Genomic DNA, 20,657 nt, shown 5'->3' with positions numbered 1-20,657 from the left:
GTGCCGGCCACCCCCCTGGGCGGGAGTAGGAGTGCAATGCACACATTATTGGAAAGTATGTGGCCGGGGTGGGAGGGGCCGCGCAGTGACAGACGCGCCTCCCTCTCAGCCGTGCGACCTTTCCCCCAGTTTCCAGCTCTGCACACTCAGCCCTGAGCGGCATGCCTTCAACACGAGCTGATCACGCTCCCGGCTTGCCCGCCATTGGCTGCCGAGACGCTGAGCCGAGCGCTGATTGGACGCCGGCTCCCCCCCTTCCCGTGGCCGAGCAATGAGTGCTATGTCCTCACCTTGCCTTCTCCGCCCCCCTCCCCGCGCGGATGTGTGTGCACGCCGGAGCCGGGCCCTCCCCTGCAACATGACGACGAGGTACATCCCCAATGCAAAGAAGGCGAGCTTGTTATTGCTGATGAGCAGCCCCGGCTCAGGCAGGCAGCACCAGGACCTGCTGCTACCTCTCCATCCTTTGTTGCATTGTATCAGCCTGCCATCATCATGCTGAATGCGACCACTGCAGACAGGCAGCAGCCTCCAGCTGTAAGTACAGCATCAGCCCTCTAATGTCCACATAGGGACCACAGTGCTGGGGACACTTGTAGAGGCTACATCAGTGTAGCTAGGCAGACAGAGAGACAATGGGGGATCAGAGCTGTACAGGAATGTTTCTACAAGAGTCCCCCTAGAGATTTTACTGCTCATCTTCTTACAGTTGCCTTTTGTGTGCTGTCTCAGGGCAGTTTTTAGACATAGGCAAAACCAGTCAGATGTCTGGGGTGTTAACTATAGAAGGGGGCACCACAGAGATATTCTTCACTGCTTGTCTTCAGTGATGCTTGTGAGGTGTTATGTTGTGTGACTGCTTTGTAGAATGTTTGTTTGGGGGGTCTTTCAGTTGGCTGGTACTCAAGAAATGTGTGAAGGTATTGTCTTATTAGAAGTGTTCAGGCTATCCTGTTAGGTCATGGAGGATCAGAACCACAGGCGTTGCAAGGAACTGAATATTCCTATTGTAAACATGTTCCTCTTGTATAACCACCCCTAGATTGGGTTCAGTATGTCATTGAGATCTTGTATTTAGGGTACAATAAGAATTACATTGTATCAGTTGTGTGGAGAAGGCACAGGCAGGCAGTAGGTGAAGCTGTCACTTTGTGTTGGGATGATACAAGCTGATACAATGTATCTTAGATGCTTCAGTGATATAAACAGACTATGATCACATGACTAATATATATTTTGATCAGTTGTAGGGGGGTACATTGCCTTTACAGCTGTAGGAAACTGCTGTAGCTGTCAGATTGTGTTGGGATATGCTTGATTGTATCTCAGATGCCTCCATGGTAACAGGTTCTTATCTATGATATGTATGTACATTATTTGGATTAGTTGTATGGAATATAGTGCCATGACCACCTTCTAGTGCAACTGTCACTGCTGGAAATCAGCAACAGTTGAATTACAATGTATCTAAGTGAGGCTTTGATATTGGGGCTGTGGATGGAAATGGTGGTGTTTTTTTCCTGTCTAATTTCGTTAGTGGTGGTGCCAGACCTAAAAGTGCAGGCTGTACTGTAACCCTTCAGATGCCGGGGATGCATTCATTCTGTGGGGCTTAATTGACAACCGCCCTGCCTGTTTTTTTGGATGGATTTTGAACAGAAAGCCGTCCCCTTGGAAGCCTTTGACACACCCACCTCATTTCCTGACCCTCCCTCGTCCTGCCCCCCTCACGTGGCTATTTTAATGGATGATGTATTGCAGAGCTATATTTGGATCTGGCGGCCCAGCCCTCTGGGAGGCTGTGGTTGGTGGAGAAGGCAGGTCCTCTCTCGCTGCTATTGCCTACTTGTCTTGGGTGGGGTAATACAGTTCTATCTAACTTCTTATTGTCCCTGATAACCCACCCACAGAAACTGAAAAACAACTCCTAGGCTATCAGCATCGAGGGGAGGGGGGGTGAAAGCACACAGCTGACCTAGGCTGAAACCGACAGGGTGTGGTTTCTATCATTTCTTGTGCGTCTGTGTGACTTACAATAAGAGACAGAACAGTTATCGGAAATGAACCATTATGACAAGTGATACTGCACTGGATTGTTCCAAAGGAACTGATAAGACAAGACGTATAACATTTATATCATGTTTTTTACATCGCTGTAGAGTGCTATCTGCTTGGGGCGATCTCTATGGGCAACCAGGTGCATTAGGGAGCTTTGCCCAAAGACTCTTTAATGTTTTACATACTGACTTGAGCCTAGATTCAAAGGCTTGACCCCTACATCTATTGCCTGGTACACACCATGCAATTTCACATCAGACAGATGGGTTGAATTGGTTATGTCTGACCGGTCCGATCTGATTTCAGATTTTTTCCTGATCAATTCTATACAAAATTGATTAAAAAAAAATCATAAATCAGATCGGAACTGTTGGAAATAATTGATTCAATCCGTCTATGTGACAGGAAGTTGCATGATGTGTACCAGACATAAAGCAGCACCTTTAACCAGTACACTATTCGGCGTGGGAAAAAGTCAATATAAACTTTTTTCCAGCTCTCTTGATGGTTGCTTGTTTACAAATTTATAGACCCAGGATGAATGATCCCCATACATTGTGTTGGTGTGTTTGACTTTGTTTAGTAGCTGTTAGCAGTTCAGGGGCTGTAATTGCTGCAGCCAAAATTCCAATAAACTTTTCTCTTCTTCATAGAACTGAGTGTAATAGCAGGGTTATAATCTGATCAGTGCTGACCCCCAAAGCATTTGTTGCCATACATAGGAAAATATATGTATATCCAGCATTAATGTAATGTTTGCACAGAACTCACTATCCCACAAAGGGGTTTCTGATCTAATTATTGTTATTTAGTATTTATATAGAGCCGACATCTTCCACAGCGCTGTACAGAGTATATTGTCTTGTCACTTAACTGTCCAGTCAGAGGGGCTCACAATCTAATCCCTACCATAGTCATTTCTGTGTATGTATCATAGTGTAGGGCCAATTAACTTACGGTATCTGTATGATTTTGGGAAGTGGGAGGAAACCAGAGTGCCTGGAGAAAACACACACAGACACGGGGAGAACATACAAACTCAAATCGCTCTGTAGCCTGTTTGGAAGCCAATGAAACTGTCAGTGTGTTTTGCAGGGAAATCTAGAACATCCAGATAAATGTCTTAACTGTATGGTGTTTTAACTAGTGATCTGACCACCTGAAGAGCTAGAAGTTCTGTTGTTGTTGGTAATAGCAAGCAGAGGGTTAATTCTCTTGAGTACAATGTACTTTGTTAGAGTTGAAAAAAAAAATCTAGTTGTTATGGGAACTAGAAATGTTGGACTGCCTTTTTGTCAGATTTTTAGAAAGGATAACTGCATTAGGTAAATATTTATAAGCCTGACCATAAACAGTGTCATTTAGATAAAGTCTTCCCAGAATTCTGTCTGCCACTTGAAACTACTGGCATATTGTGTTCTGTGCCAGAACGATTTCACAATAACTAGTAAACAACTTGACTGCCTATTTTTATAGCCCTCAGAAATTACTGGCCTCTACTGTTTTGAGGAGGACAGGTCCTCTTAAAGTCACAGACAGCTGTGAGTGGGACACGTTAGGACATGTTCTTTGTGTATTGTCTGTGTGACATAAGATGCTGGTATCCCCCATGAGTCAGGCTGCTGGTGGGGAGGGGGGTGTTTGGGTGGTCTAAATTCTTGAGGTAATCTTATCTGTCATAAATTCAATGGTGAGGACAGAGCAGGAAGTCACCACAGCAGCAGCAGCAGCAGCAGCAGCCCACTGACCAATGTCTGTTTATTATTATTATTATTATTATATACCAATAGTTTAAGTTGGTGCATTTTTGTGTGTGTGTGTAATAGAAACTCTGTTTTTCAAACATCCCTGATTGCTTTGTCACAGCTATTACTAGTTAACCTGTTCATTGCCAAATTCCGAAAGTCAAAAATGAATGGCTTACTCAGTGTACTGTATAGAATTATTTTAAAATGACTTAATTCGAGGATCTAATTAATAATGCATTGTAATTGCATAATTTATTTTAGATCAGATGTCGACCCTGGCATGGACAGCATAAGCTGGTGGTCTGTACTTGTACCAATAGTTAGAGAGTTAAGGTGCCCATTAACTGTACAATTCCGCAGCCGATCGTTCATTTCTGACCGGACTGGAAAGAATCAGTCGTGCCCATTGACAGCCGAATTTCCGCTATCCAATCCGATCAGTTGATTTAATCTGGTTGAATTGGCTAGCGTGGATTCAACCATTAATGATGGTAGCCCATAGAAACCTTGTGATATAGGACCATTTAGAGGAGTAACAGACCAGTTTCCAATAGCAACCGTTCTGAGAGAAGGGAAGAAGATGCAATAGTGTCCTTTAAGCCCCAATTTTCATGAATAACCCAAGTATTCCTATTCAAAGCCATGAGACACAAGGGGTTTCAGTGTTCTCCTCAGAATTTTTTTCCAGCCAGGTGGCATGAAAAAGTAGCCGGTTGGGGGGAGATGAGAGAATGCAGGGCAGGTGCTTCTGTGCGCATGTCTGCTAACAGCGTAGGAGGAGGTGAGCTGATAACAGCCGGGTGCTCACCAAAACTAGCCGGGTGGAGCACCCGGCCTAAAGAGCCTGGGGAGAACACTGGGTTTATTCATCGATCAAAGGAAACATTGTTCAAAGGAAACCAGAGATCAACCAAACAGAAGCCTTGTTTCAGTCTACAAGTGAAACCTGATTGGCTGCTCAGTGCAACGCCTCCACTTTAATTCAAATCGTCTTGCACGTGTCATAATAGATTAGCCCTCAGTGTTCTCCCCAGGTTCTTTTAGCCGGGTGCTCCACCCGGCTAGATTTGGTGACCACCCGGCTGTCATCGGCGCAGCTCCTCACCTCCTCCTATGCTGTAGGCAGAGTTGCCCTGCATTTTCATCTCGCCCCACCCGGCTACTATTTCATGCCACCCGGCTACTATTTCATGCCACCCGGCTAGAAACAAATTCTGGGGAGAACACTGAGCCCTACTGTACCTTTTGTATCAATTGCTCATACGCAATCAGCGAAATCGTGATTTTGCGGTGTTTCACGATTTTTCAGCAAGTGTTTTGCGATTCTTATTCCAGTGAATGAGAATTGTGACACAATTGCTGGAAAAATGCTAAATGTAGCACATTTGCGATTGTCGGAAATCGCAAACGCGCCCCAATCGCTGCAGTGTGAGGAGCACTTTGCTGATCTCTGGCGATCAGAAAATTGTTTCAAACAGTGCCCGAGTGTGAACTCAGCCTAAAGACCGCATGTTTTCATTGCCCATAGCAACCTTACTAAACATTTTTCATTCACAAACCAGTACTGCAGCATGAAAGCTGATAGACTGCCATGGGCTACAAAAAAAAACAACTTTCATTATCATCGCTAAAGGCTCATAAGGATGCTGAAGGCGGCTACCCACAGCTAAACCATTATCCCATTTAATGTCTTATTCCTCTATGGGATACGTCACATTGTTATGGAAAGTTCCAGCTCTGTGTGAACGTGTCAGCTGTAGCACGCAGCACTCTGTTAAGTGGGTGAATGAATCATAGCCTGTGATAAGCTGCCTCTGCTTGAGAACTCTTTACAGTCTCTGGTGTTTAGGAACGCCATATTGGCTCAGGTTATCTGAGGACGTGAGGACCTGCGCGAGTTACCAGCGCCGCTACACACTGCAGGCACAGGGGGCTTTTTTTCCCCTCATTTTCTTGCTGCAGCTAAAAACCAAAAGCACACATGAAATAAGCGGAAGAATCTGAGACTGTCCTGTTATTTAGACCGGATCATTACAGGCAGGGGCACCAGACGCCTCAGATGGGAGCCCCCCTTCTCATGGACAACATCTCGCTAGAAACGTTTTACTGATGGCTTTGATGTGCTTGTCTGAATAACGGGATAAGCCTGGATTCTCCTGCGCTGGTTATGCAATCTTGGACTAGTATTATGCAGCTGTATCATGTGCGGTCACTCTTGGTGCAGGGTGATTTTGGTGGCCCCTTGCAGCATTGTTCTTACTCAATTATATATTTGTGATGTTTTGACTTCTGTGTTACAACATCGACTTGTAGAGTTCTGTAGTATGTCTGTACTGTTTTATAGGGTGCCATACTCTTCTGTAGATAGGGTGGGGGTGTTGCAGCCCTCAGGGGAGCCACTAAGATGTCATATTCCTGACATCACTCAGAGACTGCTGAAAACTTGGAGTGCTTTCTGAATGAGAATACATTATTTAGCAGGGAACTGTTAGTCATTCTATGCAGTGGGAGAGTCCTTGGAACAGCACACTTGCTGTCATGTCAGGAGGCGGAAGAGAGCGCCTGCTTCTATTACTGATCTCTTCTATTGCAGCGGCGCCTCTTAGTTGGCATACTAAAGGTGAGCTCCAGACAGAAACACCCCCCCCCCAAAAAAAAATAAAATAAAATAAAAATAAGGCTAGGCAACCTTCCCATTGATTTCCCTATAAGTTGACAATCAAATTGATCAGATAGTCCATTGATTGGGAATAAATTGATTGGTTTCTTGGTTGTTAGGCTGCCCATATATTAGTTGATTTTGTGGGCCGATCAACCTTCCGATCAAATAATTTTATACAATCGGTGCTGCAACATGGTAACCTGATCGATCTTATGATAATTTCCCTCTGCAATCGGTTGAAAGGATTAATCGGGCATTGTGGAAAATCTCAGTTGCAAGGGCTTGGTCATGTGAAGTAGAGGCATTTAATTACCTGACAACCCATGGACCCCTGGCTGGTGACCCACCGTGCCCCCCACCCCTGCCCAATGCCCACACCTCAGGAAATACTGGCCTCCGGGGTCACAGCAGACTCCAGTACTCCAAGACACCAATGCATATAGCATCCTCTCGACTTGCTCCGGTGTCACATGGTACAAATGCCCGCAGTTAATAGATAAGATCAAGTGCTGAAAGGTTGGAGGCAGAGTTCCTCATACAATAGGCAGATATTCTAACCTTTCCTACTCTGAGTAAATTAAAAAGAAGAGTATTCTTGCTGGGATTCCTTGTCTACTGAATTATCAGCACACTGGGGATTTGTGGTGTTTTTCAGTTTGGCAGTGGAATGTGGGCTTGTGTTAATGGAATTCCATGTGGTGACCTCTCCTTGACAAGGATTGATGACTGTAATCTGATGCCTTATGAATGACTTGGTGAGCTAGAGTCTCAGTCACAGTCTGCAGTATCAGAATCACTGGCTTTGTCACCTCTTGACACCATAGCTCATGTCTTCTGACAACATCCAGAGCTGCAAGTATTGAGGTGTCCATACAGCTATGAAGTCATGGGGAACAGGGATGGTGCTTTATAGGGTATGGTGTTTTGGGGCACAGAGATGGTATGTCCTAGGCTACCATAGTTTAGGGTATAGTGATGGTGTATCATGGGGTAGAATGTTTCAGGGTACATGGGTTACAGTAGAATCTCGTTATAGTAAACCTCCAGGATATAGTAAACTCAGTCCTCCGGTCCCTGCAAATGTCTATATAAATATACAATGTATGGCCAATTCTGAGATAGTAAACTTCTGATATAGTAAACTACTTTTCCTGGTCCCCTGGAGTCTACTTAAAAGGGATTCTACTGTATATGTCATAGGGCACTAATGGTTTTGGGCACAGGGATGGAGTTTTATTGGCTACTGTGGTTTGGGGCACAGACAGGGCTGTGGAGTAGTCAAGACGTTGGAGCTATTTTTGGGTACTTGGAGTCGGATGTATTTTATTTCGACTTCATAGCCCTGGGCACAGGGAACCATGATTTGGAGGCACAGGGATGTTGTGTCATATGGTACTATGGTGTGGGGCACAGGCATGGTGTGTCATGGGGAGCTGTATTTTTATTCACATGTTAATTGTTTGCCTTGCCTTCACAGGTTGACTTCATGGACATGTGCGAGTCGATCCTGGAAAGGAAGAGGCATGACAGTGAGCGCTCCTCATGCAGCACACTGGAGCAGAATGACTTTGAGGCAGTAGAGGCTCTGGTGTGTATGAGCTCCTGGGGGCAGCGATCTCACAAGGGAGACGTGCTGAAGATGAGGCCTCTGACTCCAGCATCCGACTCCAATGACTTCATGATGCAGTGCGAGTCCTCCCCATCTATGGCTAAGGATTTCCACTCTCTATCCACCCTGGTAAGAACAGAGCCAATGTGATTGTCATCAGTGTCCTGCAATTTGGATGCAATTACAGACAGTTTATTTAATGTATTGAATAAAGCTTGCAGAATATGGCATTTAATGATGTTGACCTACTGTGCCGAGTTGGATCCTGGCTAAGAAAGGTCTGATAAAACCTACTGGGCCAACAATTGACCTGTGTATTTATGAGACTGAGGTTAGTCCTTCATGGGCATATTCAGTTTCATAAGGGCAGTCTTAAAGAGACTCTGAAGCCTCCCCAAAAACCTGTTTTTACTTTAGAGACCTCTTTAGCATGAATGCCCTACCTGAAACGCCGCATCCCGCGGCTGAACACTCAATCACCCCAAACTTCCCTTGGCAAATTTCAGGGCTCATTCCGTGTAGAGGCAGAACTTTGTGCAGTAGCTTTGCCTCTACTTGTGTCAATCTGTATGGATCTCCACCGCCTCCCCACCCCTCTCAGTCTTCTTTCACTGAGAGGGGCTGGAAGAGGCAGCTATCAGCGCAGATTGACACAAATGGAGGCAGAGCTACAGCCCAAAGCTCTGCCTCCCCCGGGCAGCAAAAAGCTGCGGGGATGCGGCGTTTCAGGTAGGGCATTAATGCTAAAGAGGTCTATAAAGTAAAAACAGGTTTTTTGGAAGGCTTCAGAGTCTGTGTACACGAGTTTCTTGCAAAGTTTGTGGGTTTAAGTCACGTGTAAGGACAGTGCTGGTCAGATTGCTTACATTGGCCTTCACTATAGATACTCAATACTTTTAAAAAGAAAATACTTGCCTAAGGATGGGGAAGCCTCTGGATCCTGAAGCTTCCCACACTGTCTTCTGGTCCCCCACCGCTCACCGGGACCTTTCGTAACATCGGGCCGCGCTCCTCTTCTGGTGAATGAGTGGCTCCGGCTTACTGCGCAGGTGCAGTATGGCTGCATTCATGTCTAAAGTGGAGAATGGCCCCAGTGTGATTACTGACAAGGCCTTGTGGGTAATCTTCAGGGGGTCCCTGTTTGGCAACAAGGGACCGGAGTATGGCATGGGGTCGAGAGGCTTCTTTTTTATGCATTGGGTACACTGTAAAGTTTGGGTTGCCTATAAATTAGATATGAAGGACACCATTTGACTTTACTAGCCTTGTTTCCTATACAAAGACAAATTGATAACGTCATCCTATATCCACACCCTCACCAACCACCTCGCCATGTCATACAATGGCCTCTGTACCAATGTAGAAACCGGGAAGCAGACCCATTGATGGTGGGACGGGACAGGACAGGTAGACAGGTCTTGTGGTCAGATTTTCCTGATCGTGGTGCTTTACCAGCTGAGAAAAATGACATCAACCCTCTACAGGATTACTTTGAGCATGGAAACAACTGGTTTTGGATGTTTGCTAGCAGGATTCTTATTGTATCAGTGTTCTCCACTGGCTCTTTTAACCGGGTGCATCACCTGGCTAGTTTTTTGTGAGCCCCCAGCTGTCATCGGCTCACCACCTTTTCTGCTGCAAGCGGAGTTGTGCAGAGAAGCACCGGCCCGGCATTCTCTCATCTCGCCCCACCCGGCTACTTTTTCTTGCCACCTGGCTGGAAAAAAATTCTGGGGCGAACACTGTATATATTTATACCCAGAAAGGAGATGAACAGAAAAGTTTCAGATTTGTTGAGTTACAAGCTCTGGACAATTACTCCCATAAACTTAACATACTGTACTTCCCTCTCAGGTAAAGATGCATATAATACATGCTGGAAGTCCTGGTGGAACAATATCTTGGAGGGTGAGATGGCTGATTGCAAGGTCAACACTAGCTGCCACCTGCTGCCAAGTTTTTCTTTTTCATACGTTGCACGCCACTCTTACATGTGTGGTTCATTAAACAGGAGTTAAACACCAGTGGGACTTAGAATTGTACATCATTAAAGATGGCACATCATTGTTTTGCAAAGTGTCTTCCCCTTTCTATGGCTACCTCCCCTATGGGAAAAGGCCCAAGAGGCCCATTTGTCAGTGTGTTGGAATAGCTGAACTTTAGTTACATGATTACTTCATGAATAGCTTTAGAGTAAGATCTTTTATGCATAAGTGCCAACAGATATTAAGCATTGCGGTCTTCTGACCACACTAAGTGCTTCTTCTAGTACACAGTAATTACACTGAGCTAATTAGCGAACTACTGCCAAGCGTTTGCTTCATTATCACCAGCTTCAGGTACTGACCGTACACATGCTCAACAAAAGTCGCAGAAAACAGGTGACCAACGATGCAGAAACTACCGGCGACGCCGTTGAAAAGACTTGTTTCTGTACACTGATTTTTGCAAATCACCAACTCATTTCAATATTGGTCGTCGAAGTGGACAGTATGCATGACATGTCCACATTCATTAGAACAGTGTCATTCAAACGACATTGCACACACGTGGTCAACTGCATGATATCTGTCCATCGGTCATCTGAGTTGCTCTGCCAGATGGATTGGGCAAAATGTTGGTCTCTCGTCATTCATGTGGCTTCGTTCTTGCACGAGATTGTCAACCAAGCTGATGAAATCTGTAGTTTGTCAGATGTTTCAAACTACTTTCATTTAGCATGTGTACGAGGCTTAAGCCTATTGGTGGCCCTTTTACTGTTCGATAGCAGTCTGATCTGATCAGCCTTTGATTACGTACCAATCATTTACCACCTTACATTGCTTGAAGTCAATCACAAAACAAGACACGGAGCACTAAAGTCAATCACTAAATTAGCCCCTTTTTCTGTGTTTGGACAGAGCAAAGAAAGGATTAGAACCTTTACTAGGTTTTTACTGCTATCTGAGCTAACATGGAAGAGAATTCCACTTCCTGTTTCTCTCATTGGTATCAAAGAAGAGGAATTATGACAATAATAGCCTGAGTTTGTAGTGCTATCTGCGACTCTGGGAAATTTCCTTTACTTCCTCATAAAAGTCACAAAACACCAGAAATGAGAAGAAATTTGTCCTCTTGTGACACAGATAGCAATAACACACTGACAGAGTTTCTGAGCCTTCCTTGTTCTATCTAAAACTGATTATAAGAATTGAGTAAAAGTGTACCTGAGATGATGGAATGCAAAAGTTTTATACATACCTGGGGCTTCCTACAACCCCCTTCGGCCTGATTGCTCCCTCTCTACCGTCCTCCGCCTCCTGGATCCTCCGCTACGGTCCCGGTAACTTTGGCCAGTTGGGTGCAGTGCGGCCGCAGGCGCTCCCCCTATCGTGCTCCTGCGGCTGGGAGTGTTCTGCGCCTGTGCAGTAGTACTGCACAGGCGCAGGATGGGAGTGGAGTGCTCGCAGCTGGGCCATGCATGTGCAGTAAGCCCCAGGAGCCATAGCGGTGCATCCAGGCAACGGAGGAGGACTGCGAGAGACTGATCAGGCCGAGGAAGCCCCAGATATACTGTATATAACATTTTTGTATTTCATCATTTCAGGTTTACTTTAGGTCACGCTATAGACCTTTTAAATGACCCCCAACAACGCTAGTCCGCTGCGCTGAAGGGTTAAGGCACTTGTAACGGAGAGTTGTGTGTTATGTCATTCAAACCAGCAACTGGAGCCAAACAAATGCTCCAGTTAGATATATTTTCATCAAGACTTGTTTGTAACCAATTATTTTTTCACTTGTAAATGTAATAAACCAAATCTGTAAAAAAAAATAAATAATAATAATTATGTTCTACTTTCAATCAGGATAAGAAGTAGATATCTTTGTGTGTGGCCTCAAGGACTTTGTTCTGCTGGAGAGTTAACTGTTGCTCTTATGGTATAATTTGTCTTATTTTTGCCCATTTTGTGTTTTGCAGTGCATGACTCCTCCACACAGTCCAGAATTTTCTGAGCCATGTACAACACTCCCTCCGGCCTGCCAAGTGACCTATTCCAGACCTGTGACGGTCATGTCCAGCAGTTCTCCGTGCTCTGTCTCCTCTTCTAGTGCATCCAAACTGTCTACTCCCACAGTCCAGAGCTTGTCTTCTCAGGGGTCAGAAGTGCCAGAAAGGCCTCCACCCTGCAGAGCAATGGTCACAAGTGTCATACGTCACACAGCTGACACCTCTGCCTTCCACCATTTCCCCCACTCTCCAGCACAAGCACCATCTGCTGAAAATTTGTCCTCCATGAAGTGTGAAGTCAAACATTCCAAGCCTACCAAAGAGACTCCTGTCCTGGAAGACCTTTCACGAAGCAATTCCCCTATGCACCTTCCACAGACTAATAGTCCTTGTCCAAACACAGATACTGGCAGTCAGCCTGTAGTCCCTATCGCACAGACACATCAGCCAGTTAAATGTGAAAGTGAACTCTCAAACGAGACCAACCAACTAGTTTCTGTTCCTGTTTCTACTTCTCCACTTCTTTGTCAGATGTTTCCAGTTGGTGGACAACCTGGTGTCATCTCTGCTTTTATTAAGCCACCACCTCAAACTTTGTGCAATACTATTCAACCCATTTTGCCCCAAACCACTCCACTCTCACAGCCAGTCCTTATGGGTGCCCCGATGTCCCCAGGAACTGTTATGTTTGTCCTTCCACCACCATCTGTCAAGCCTCCTCAGCAGTGTCCACAGACTCTAATGACAGTTGGAAACACAAAATTACTCCCTCTGGCCCCTGCACCTGTGTTTATCACTTCTGGCCAAGCCAGCCCCCCACAAATGGACTTTTCCAGGAGGCGCAATTACGTCTGCAATTTTACCGGGTGTAGGAAGACCTATTTTAAAAGTTCCCACCTAAAAGCACATCTTCGAACCCACACAGGTAAGGGATCAAAAGTGTCAAAATCTACAAAATTTCGAGTTTTCATATATATAAAGAAATGAGCCTGCAAACCTATCATGGAATTATTTAAAGGTGTCTACAGTTAGGTGACATGTTTGCAACACTCTTTCTGGTCTTATCAGAGTAGATCGTATTAAGGGGTGCTGAAAGGTTAAAGAAAACTTGTAATAAAAAACATCCCCTGGGGAGGGGGGGATACTTACCTCAAGAGGGGGGTGCCTCTGGATCCTAATGAGGAGTCCTCCGCCATCACTCGGTTTCATTGTTGGCACCACCCGAACAAATAAATAGTAAATGCCTACTGCGATCCAGCGCAGGCACAATAGTGGCTTTCTGATCGGGGTAAGGTACAAATGGCCAAGCGCCGATTGAGTACGCTCTACCTGCGGAGGCAGCTCACATCTGCACAGTAGAGCGGATCCGATCGGGCTCTGCTATTTCTGCCTGAGCCTGCTGGAAAGCTGCTACTGCTCCTGCGCTGGAGCTGGGGAAGGTAAATGCCAACCAGAGGCGTATCTAGAGGGGTGCAGGCATGGCTCATGCCATGGGCGCCACAGTACCATGGGCGCAATGCCTGACCCTGTGCTGCACCCCCATGCCTGACCCTGTGCTGCACCCCCATGCCTGACCCTGTGCTGCACCCCCATGCCTGACCCTGTGCTGCACCACCATGCCTGACCCTGTGCTGCACCACCATGCCTGCTCTATGCCTCCACATCACTCAGACCTTTGGGGAACATGGCTACTTAATTTATGTATGTAGGGTGCACTTGGCTTAGTGTTAGAAAACAGGACAGAGTTGGTAATAAGAAGAGAGATATTTTCAAAAAAGTAATTTCATCCATATCCCTAGCCGAAAAACACAGGGCAACCATAACACATGTATGCGAGAAAGGACGCTGTTTTTAGAGGGGAAGGGTACTCTGACCAGGGGCAAGGGGCGCAATTTCAGTGTTTTCCATAGGCTCTATATGATCCAGATACGCCCCTGATGCCAACATCCTTGTCGGCTGTGGTTTCAGGAAACCAGCGCTGGAAGAGGAGGATGGGGGAAGCCTCATTAGGATCCATAGGCTTCCCCCTCCCGAGGTAAGTATCCTGGGGAGGGGGGGGGGGGATGTTCATTACAGATTAGCATTAGAGTCAGTGGTTGCTGTCTCGTGTTAGCAATAGCAATGAGGACCTCTTTTAAAAACCCAGCGCACCCTGAATTTATTAAAGCAAACATTAATACAGCAGGTTCAAGCATGCAATGCAGTTGCGCACTACTGCTACTTTACTAACCTTTCATGAACCCTCAGTGTGGTCCAGTATGACCAAGACGTTATAAACTTTGCTATCTAATGGAGTATAACGTAATAAATCCAAGTTGCGTTTGTTGGGTCATTTATGTTCTCCAGAGATCTCCCAAGTTCTGGAAAGCTAGTAAATCAGGTTCCAAGTGTGTGTCTAATGTGTGAAACTGATAATTCCGTGCTCTTGGCCGAAGTAATCTGCCAGGTCGGATCAGTGGCCAAGCTGTTGAGGAGTCGGTGGCTGCCACGCTGGATTGTCGGTGGATTCTTGGCGCATGGCAGTCATTATCAACCGCCTCAGCTGAGTTTCATCTGGCATGTGTACAGAGCTTTAACGGTAACTTGAGTAGCATATGGAAGCTGTCATATTTATTTATTTTTAAACAATACCAGTTGCCTGGCAGTCCTGCTGATCTTTCTGGCATCAGTAGTGTCTGAATCACACCTGAAATAAGCATTCAGCTAATGCAGTCAGAGAACCTGATCTGCATACTTGTTTATTGTCTATGGCTAAATGTATCAGAGGCAGAGGATCAGCAGGACTGCCAGGTTATTATCCATTGTTTAAAAGGAAATCAATATGGCAGCCTCCGTACTCCCTTCAGGTTTCATGTAAACCAGTTTCGTGTGGGGCTGTAAATAGTGAAGGGCTCTGAATATGTTCCGAATTTGCTGTAGTTCACTAAGCAAATTTTGTATGCAAATTTATGTAGCTTGAACATGAACCAGTCAAATCCTGCTGATGTAAAATTTGATTGCTGTTTTCAAGCTGAATACATTTGCATAATCCTGCATCAACTCGAAATTATTTGCATCTCATTAACCATCCCTAGTCAAAAGCAGTGTTTCATGACTACTTTGGGTGACAGTTTACACACCACAGGTGTGTTGCTCAGCTTTCTGCATTGAGCTTCTATGCTTGTATGTATTTCTATCCAGGGCTCTGTTTTTCCTCTCAGGCTGGGAACACACTAGCTAGTGCGGGAAAGGCAGCGTTTTGCTGCATATATGTTTGTGCGTTTTATGTGAGTTAGCGTTTTGCAGGTTTTTTTCCCTGCACATGCATTTTGCATGTGTTTTTAATGCGTTTGCGGTTCGCATATACAAATTGCATATGCATGTTGCATGCGTTTTTTTTTTTTATTGCATTTTATGCAAATCACTAGGGAGTCAACTAAAAGCAGAAATACATCATCAAAAAAAAATGCATTAAAACACAATAGACTCTATTCACAAAACTTCCCAAACATGACTTATTTATCACCTATTTGATAAAAATAACCTTTGAGCAGATTTATAAGCAAAATAATCACTCAAAGTAAGTTGTTCCTGATGAACTTCATTTAAATATTACCTTTTTTACCTTAATTATAAAAACAAAACAAAAGTTTGCTTTCTTAAAACAGAAAGAATTTGCCATAATTCAGGTTGGAGTGAGCTTGAGATGTCTCACAGTGCATCACTGCTGAATATATGCAAATTAACCATTCTACCCTTAAGCTGAGTACACACGTACGATAACGATCGTTCAAAAACGAACGATAACGACAATCGGAACGATAATCGTGCGTTCAAAAAGTGTGAACGATCGTTTTTGTGAACGATAACGATCGTTATCGTTCAATCGGACCGATCCAACCCGGCGGATTTTTTCGAAAGATAATCGTTCAATCGTTGCAGTGTGTACAAAGATCGTCCGATAACGCATGTTCTTATTGCCTGTCATAACGTCACTTCCGTTTGCGCACGCATTTTTTTATCGTTCGTCGTTCAGTACTTTATACTTATATCGTTCACGTGTGTACACAATCGTTCATTACGAACGATCTTTTCAGTCTAATTTGAATATCGTGTAAACGTCACGAATCGTTCGTAACGAACGATCTTTATCGGACGTGTATACGAACCTTAAGAAGCTAAACGCACCTCCAGAACCACTGGAATGCAATGATGTGTCAGCTTGTTAATTTGTACAGAGCCATAATAATCCAACATGCATACAGACTGTTTCGGATTGTTTAATCCTCATCAGTGCATGGCATGGATATAATTAAATTATATTTTTGCTCTGTGGAAGCTTAAAAAAGTAAAATAGGAAAGGTTAAAACAGGTGAAAAAGCTTTGTGACTAGAGCCCAATACCTCTGCGTCACCATTGACTTTCATTATGTGCATTTTGGAAAAATATACAGCAAGACCAGCGTTTTTAAAAATGCACATTGCAGAGCGCAAACATATGCGTTTTCATGCGGCCTATTGACTTTCATTATGTGCGTTTTTGCTGCGTTTTTCGCAATGCTAGTGTTTCTGCCTAGTGTGTTCCTACCCTCAAAGCTCAGAAGCAGAGTGGTAGGTGTACCTGCATCTGACCAGCTTGGCCCTAGAATGCGTGCTTGTGGTAGATTGAGATTCTGTAATCATCATTTTAATAAAATGTGCATATTTTAGCAATACAATTCAACTTGGTGATGCTACACCATGGGCTTGATTCACTAAAGGGTGCTAACACAGTTAGCGTGCCTAAAAACTTTGCACGTGCAAACTAGGGTGCTAAGTAGTTTGCATGGCAAAGCTGTTACTAATTGCGTGCTATTTTAGTGCGTGTAAAAGTTTGCGCGCGTATTTATGCGCAGTGCTTTGCATGCAAAATCAGCTGCTTCGTGTGCAAAGTATGCTTATCACACTACTTAGCACGCGAAGTGGCTGATTTTGCAGGTGAAGTAGTGCGCATAAAACTTTACACGCAATAAACTTTATGCACGCTAAACTCTTACGTGCGAAGAGGCAGTTTGCACGTGATAAGCAGCTTTTCACTGGCGTGCTAACACTTAGCACGCTTTAGTGAATCAAGCCCTATGGGTTCTAGACATGGTTTTTCCACTTTTGATTAGCTGAATGTTAACACAGACCTGGTACTCTGATTTGCTAAAATAGTTTACAGCGTCTGTGTTGGCCAACCACCTGCTGCGTGAAACACATATTTTGCAGTCCAAAAACTGGATCCACCAGGAAAGGGTTTTATTTTGGCCAAGCATTAGTGGAGAATCTCATAACCACTGCAAACATAAACATGCATACAGCACAGTGGTGTAGGGATTAGCACTCTCTCCTTGCATCGCTGGATCCCTGGTTCAAATCCCCGATAGGGAGTTATCTGCACAGAGCTTGTATGTTTTCTCATTCCCGTATCAGCGTGAGTTTCCTCCAGGCACTCTAGTTTTTCCCCACATCCCAAAAACATACAGTTAGTTAATTGGCTTCCCCTAAATTGGCCTTAGATTACGATACATATACTACACGATACATATATAGACATATGACTATGGGAGGGATTAGAGTGTGAGACCCTCTAAGGGACAGTCAAGTGACAAGACAAAATACTCTGTACAGAAGATATCAGTGCTATAGAAATACTAAATAATAATATACACACTTTTCCCTGCAGCATCAGCACATTGCCAGCCGACGTTTGTCAGCTAAAATGGGGAGGTTGGCCCTGGCTCAGCAGACATCCCACCTAATGTCTAACACAAAACCTCCACCACCACCTACTGCTTAACACCCACTCCTGCCTAATGCTTAACACTAACCCCAGCGCCCATACTCTCACTGTTCATATCCAATTGTCTGCTCAGTAGACGATGGACTCCTCTGATAGTTGCAGTAGAGGGTATTGGAAGAGCACCACCATGTTTAATCAGTGCCTGGTAAACGCAATGCATTTTTTTTCCAGATTAATGGTCGGAACGATTCATTTCGGTTCGATCTGATTTCCGATTCTTTTTCTGATCGATTTTCCAATCCCTTCTATAGAAAATCAGAAAAACGATCGGAAATCAGATTGGACTTTTCGGAAATAATCAATTCAACTGTCATTCTGATGAAAAATTGCATTGTGTGTTCCAGGCATAGGACCTGGTACAGGGGTGTGTATGTGTGTGAACAATACTGCAATGATACCATGGTCGTGGAATGGATGTGTGTGTGGGACAGCTGTAGTTTTACTGCTGTCTCCAGTTTTATGCACATCTTTACTCCCTTCCACATGTCCCTCATACCTAATTACCTGTTATCTGCACGTGGATTACAATCAAATTGTACATCTCTGTAGTCATGCCAACAACTGTGTAGGTGGTAAACCTATTGAATATGACTTGAACTGTTGATTTGTATGGGTCCCTTTAATACAGAGGTGTGATTAGACTGCATAAAGGCTGTACCAAAGGCTATGGTAGTATTAATTGTGCTAATGTTTGGTGGAACCTAGCCTGACTTGTCGTCCTCTCTCTCTTGCAGGTGAGAAGCCTTTCAGCTGTAACTGGGAAGGATGCGATAAAAAGTTTGCCAGATCCGATGAACTTTCTCGACACAGGAGAACCCACACGGGGGAGAAGAAATTTGCCTGTCCCTTGTGCGATCGCCGGTTCATGCGCAGCGATCACCTGACCAAGCACGCACGACGTCACATGACCACAAAGAAAGTCCCCACCTGGCAGGCAGAGGTGGGGAAGCTGAACAGAATAACAGCGTCAGAGCAATCCAGAAACCCTGGACCCTCCTTAGGCATGCTGGTGTCTGTGCCTCCAGCAGTGTAAGAGGGACTACATAAACTATGTGCAATGAACTGCAGCCTTTTGATTCACGCACTGAAACTCCCAGTGACCCGACACCTAAAGATTCACAATGCTTTTCTTTGTTCCGTTGTCTTGGGGCCAGTTGTTGGACACTGAACTGTACCCTTTCCGAGTGATAAAAACATATGTGCATCTTATCTACCAGCCTTTTTACACAGGATAATAAAACCTTTTGGCAATAAGCTTTTTTTATGTGTTATCCTTAAAAGTTGGTTGCATGTTTTGCTATCCTTTAAAGAGAAACTCCAACCAAGAATTGAACTTCATACCAATCAGTAGCTGATACCCCCTTTTACATGAGAAATATATTGCTCTTCACAAACAGACCATCAGGGGGCGCTGAGTGACTGATTTTGTGCTGAAACTCCTCCCACAAGAAGCTCTGAGTACAGCGGTACTTTTGGCAGTTTGTTACAATGTAACAAGGCTCACAGACAGGAATTAGTTGTTTACAGCTGTCTCTAACAGCCAATACAGCTAGGAGCAGCTACATAACCTGCCCTCAGTAAAAATGTCACCATGTAATAAATGTCAGAATGTAAATCTGGAAGAGGAAAGATTTTACAATGGCCAAACACTGACTAAATCGTTTATACATAATTATTGTAAAAATTAAGCACTTTTTTTATTACATTATTTTTACTGGGATTCCTCTTTAAGCTCTCACCCCCTTCCCCTGCCATCTGACCATCCCCCACAGGAACTGTGTCCAGGCTTTGTGTTACAAGGTGCTATCACATAAGAATGTGCAGTATTCTAGCAGCTAAGGCCATGGTGGTAGGTGATTACAGAACAGCTAATGTCATTTCAAAGGTTTCCCAACAATGGATCTCATAGTGATCTAGCCTTTTTTTTTCCTTCTTTTAAAGTATACTTGTATTATGTAAAAAGCGCCCCTATGGGGTACTTGCTTCAGAAGGGGGAAGCCTCTAGATCCTAAAGAGGCTTCCCCCGTCATCCTCCATACCTCCATTTCAACTCTGGGACCCCCAAAATCCCGCTTGTTGGAGCAGGTGCAATAGCTCCGTTCGGCTTGGATTTCTTCGGAAAACTTGGGCTGGATCGGGTCTGCGCCACTACTTTATCCACTTGAATACTAAAGGGTTTTTCCCTTCAGAACCAGACAATTTTAACCTTTCAGCGCTCCTCCCTTTCTTTCACCAATAACTTAATCACTACTAATCCCAACATAATGATCCATAATTTTTTTTTTTATTGCCACCAATTATGCTTTCTTTGGGTGGTGCATTATGCTAAGAATTATTTTATTCTAAATTCATTTTAATGGGAATAATAAGAAAAAAAATTGGAAAAATTCATTATTTCTCAGTTTTTGGCCATTATAGTTTTAAAATAAAACTCACACATTTTAATGCCCATTTGTCCTGGTTATTGCAACGTTTAACCACTTAAGCCCAACGCCGGCCATTAGCCCAGCGATCAATGAAAGGGATTATAGATGCCTTTCATTGATTGAAGCCCCCCGCAGAAAAGCCGACAGCGTCTCATCAGACGCTGCAGTTTTTCGGAGTTAAAAAAGTTCCCTGTCTTCATTCTTCTTCCTGGGAGCGAGATCGATTGCTCCCAGGACTTTTTGATCTTGTGGCCAAATAGTAAAACTACACCCACATCCACTTTTTATTAAATAAATACATTAACATTTAAAATTAGCTGTTTACCTCCCACATCAAAAAATACCCAAATACATTTTTTAATAA

At 44.3% G+C, this 20,657-nt stretch overlaps 2 protein-coding genes across 2 annotated transcripts in view; one reads left to right on the top strand and one right to left on the bottom strand.

The window, feature by feature from the left end:
* The first annotated feature begins 239 nt into the window (after positions 1–239).
* On the top strand, positions 240–19,121 carry KLF11 (KLF transcription factor 11). Its single transcript, XM_068280307.1, has 4 exons — positions 240–537; positions 7,946–8,206; positions 12,036–12,990; positions 18,602–19,121. Exons 1-4 carry the CDS (start codon positions 496–498, stop codon positions 18,898–18,900), a joined length of 1,557 nt encoding a protein of 518 aa, XP_068136408.1. The 5' UTR covers positions 240–495; the 3' UTR covers positions 18,901–19,121.
* The window catches only part of LOC137571346 (uncharacterized), a 94,462-nt gene continuing 82,009 nt past the window's right edge, over positions 8,205–20,657 (bottom strand). Inside the window, exon 5 of the transcript XR_011031337.1 lies at positions 8,205–8,241. The gene's annotated coding sequence lies outside the window, so the exon portion shown is untranslated. The remainder of the gene's footprint in view (positions 8,242–20,657) is intronic.

The sequence above is a fragment of the Hyperolius riggenbachi genome, chromosome 4, assembly GCF_040937935.1.
Source record: "Hyperolius riggenbachi isolate aHypRig1 chromosome 4, aHypRig1.pri, whole genome shotgun sequence".
NCBI lineage: Eukaryota > Metazoa > Chordata > Amphibia > Anura > Hyperoliidae > Hyperolius > Hyperolius riggenbachi.
The sequence above is the reverse complement of the archived record's forward strand: the minus strand, read 5'-3'. Positions and strand labels throughout refer to the sequence as shown.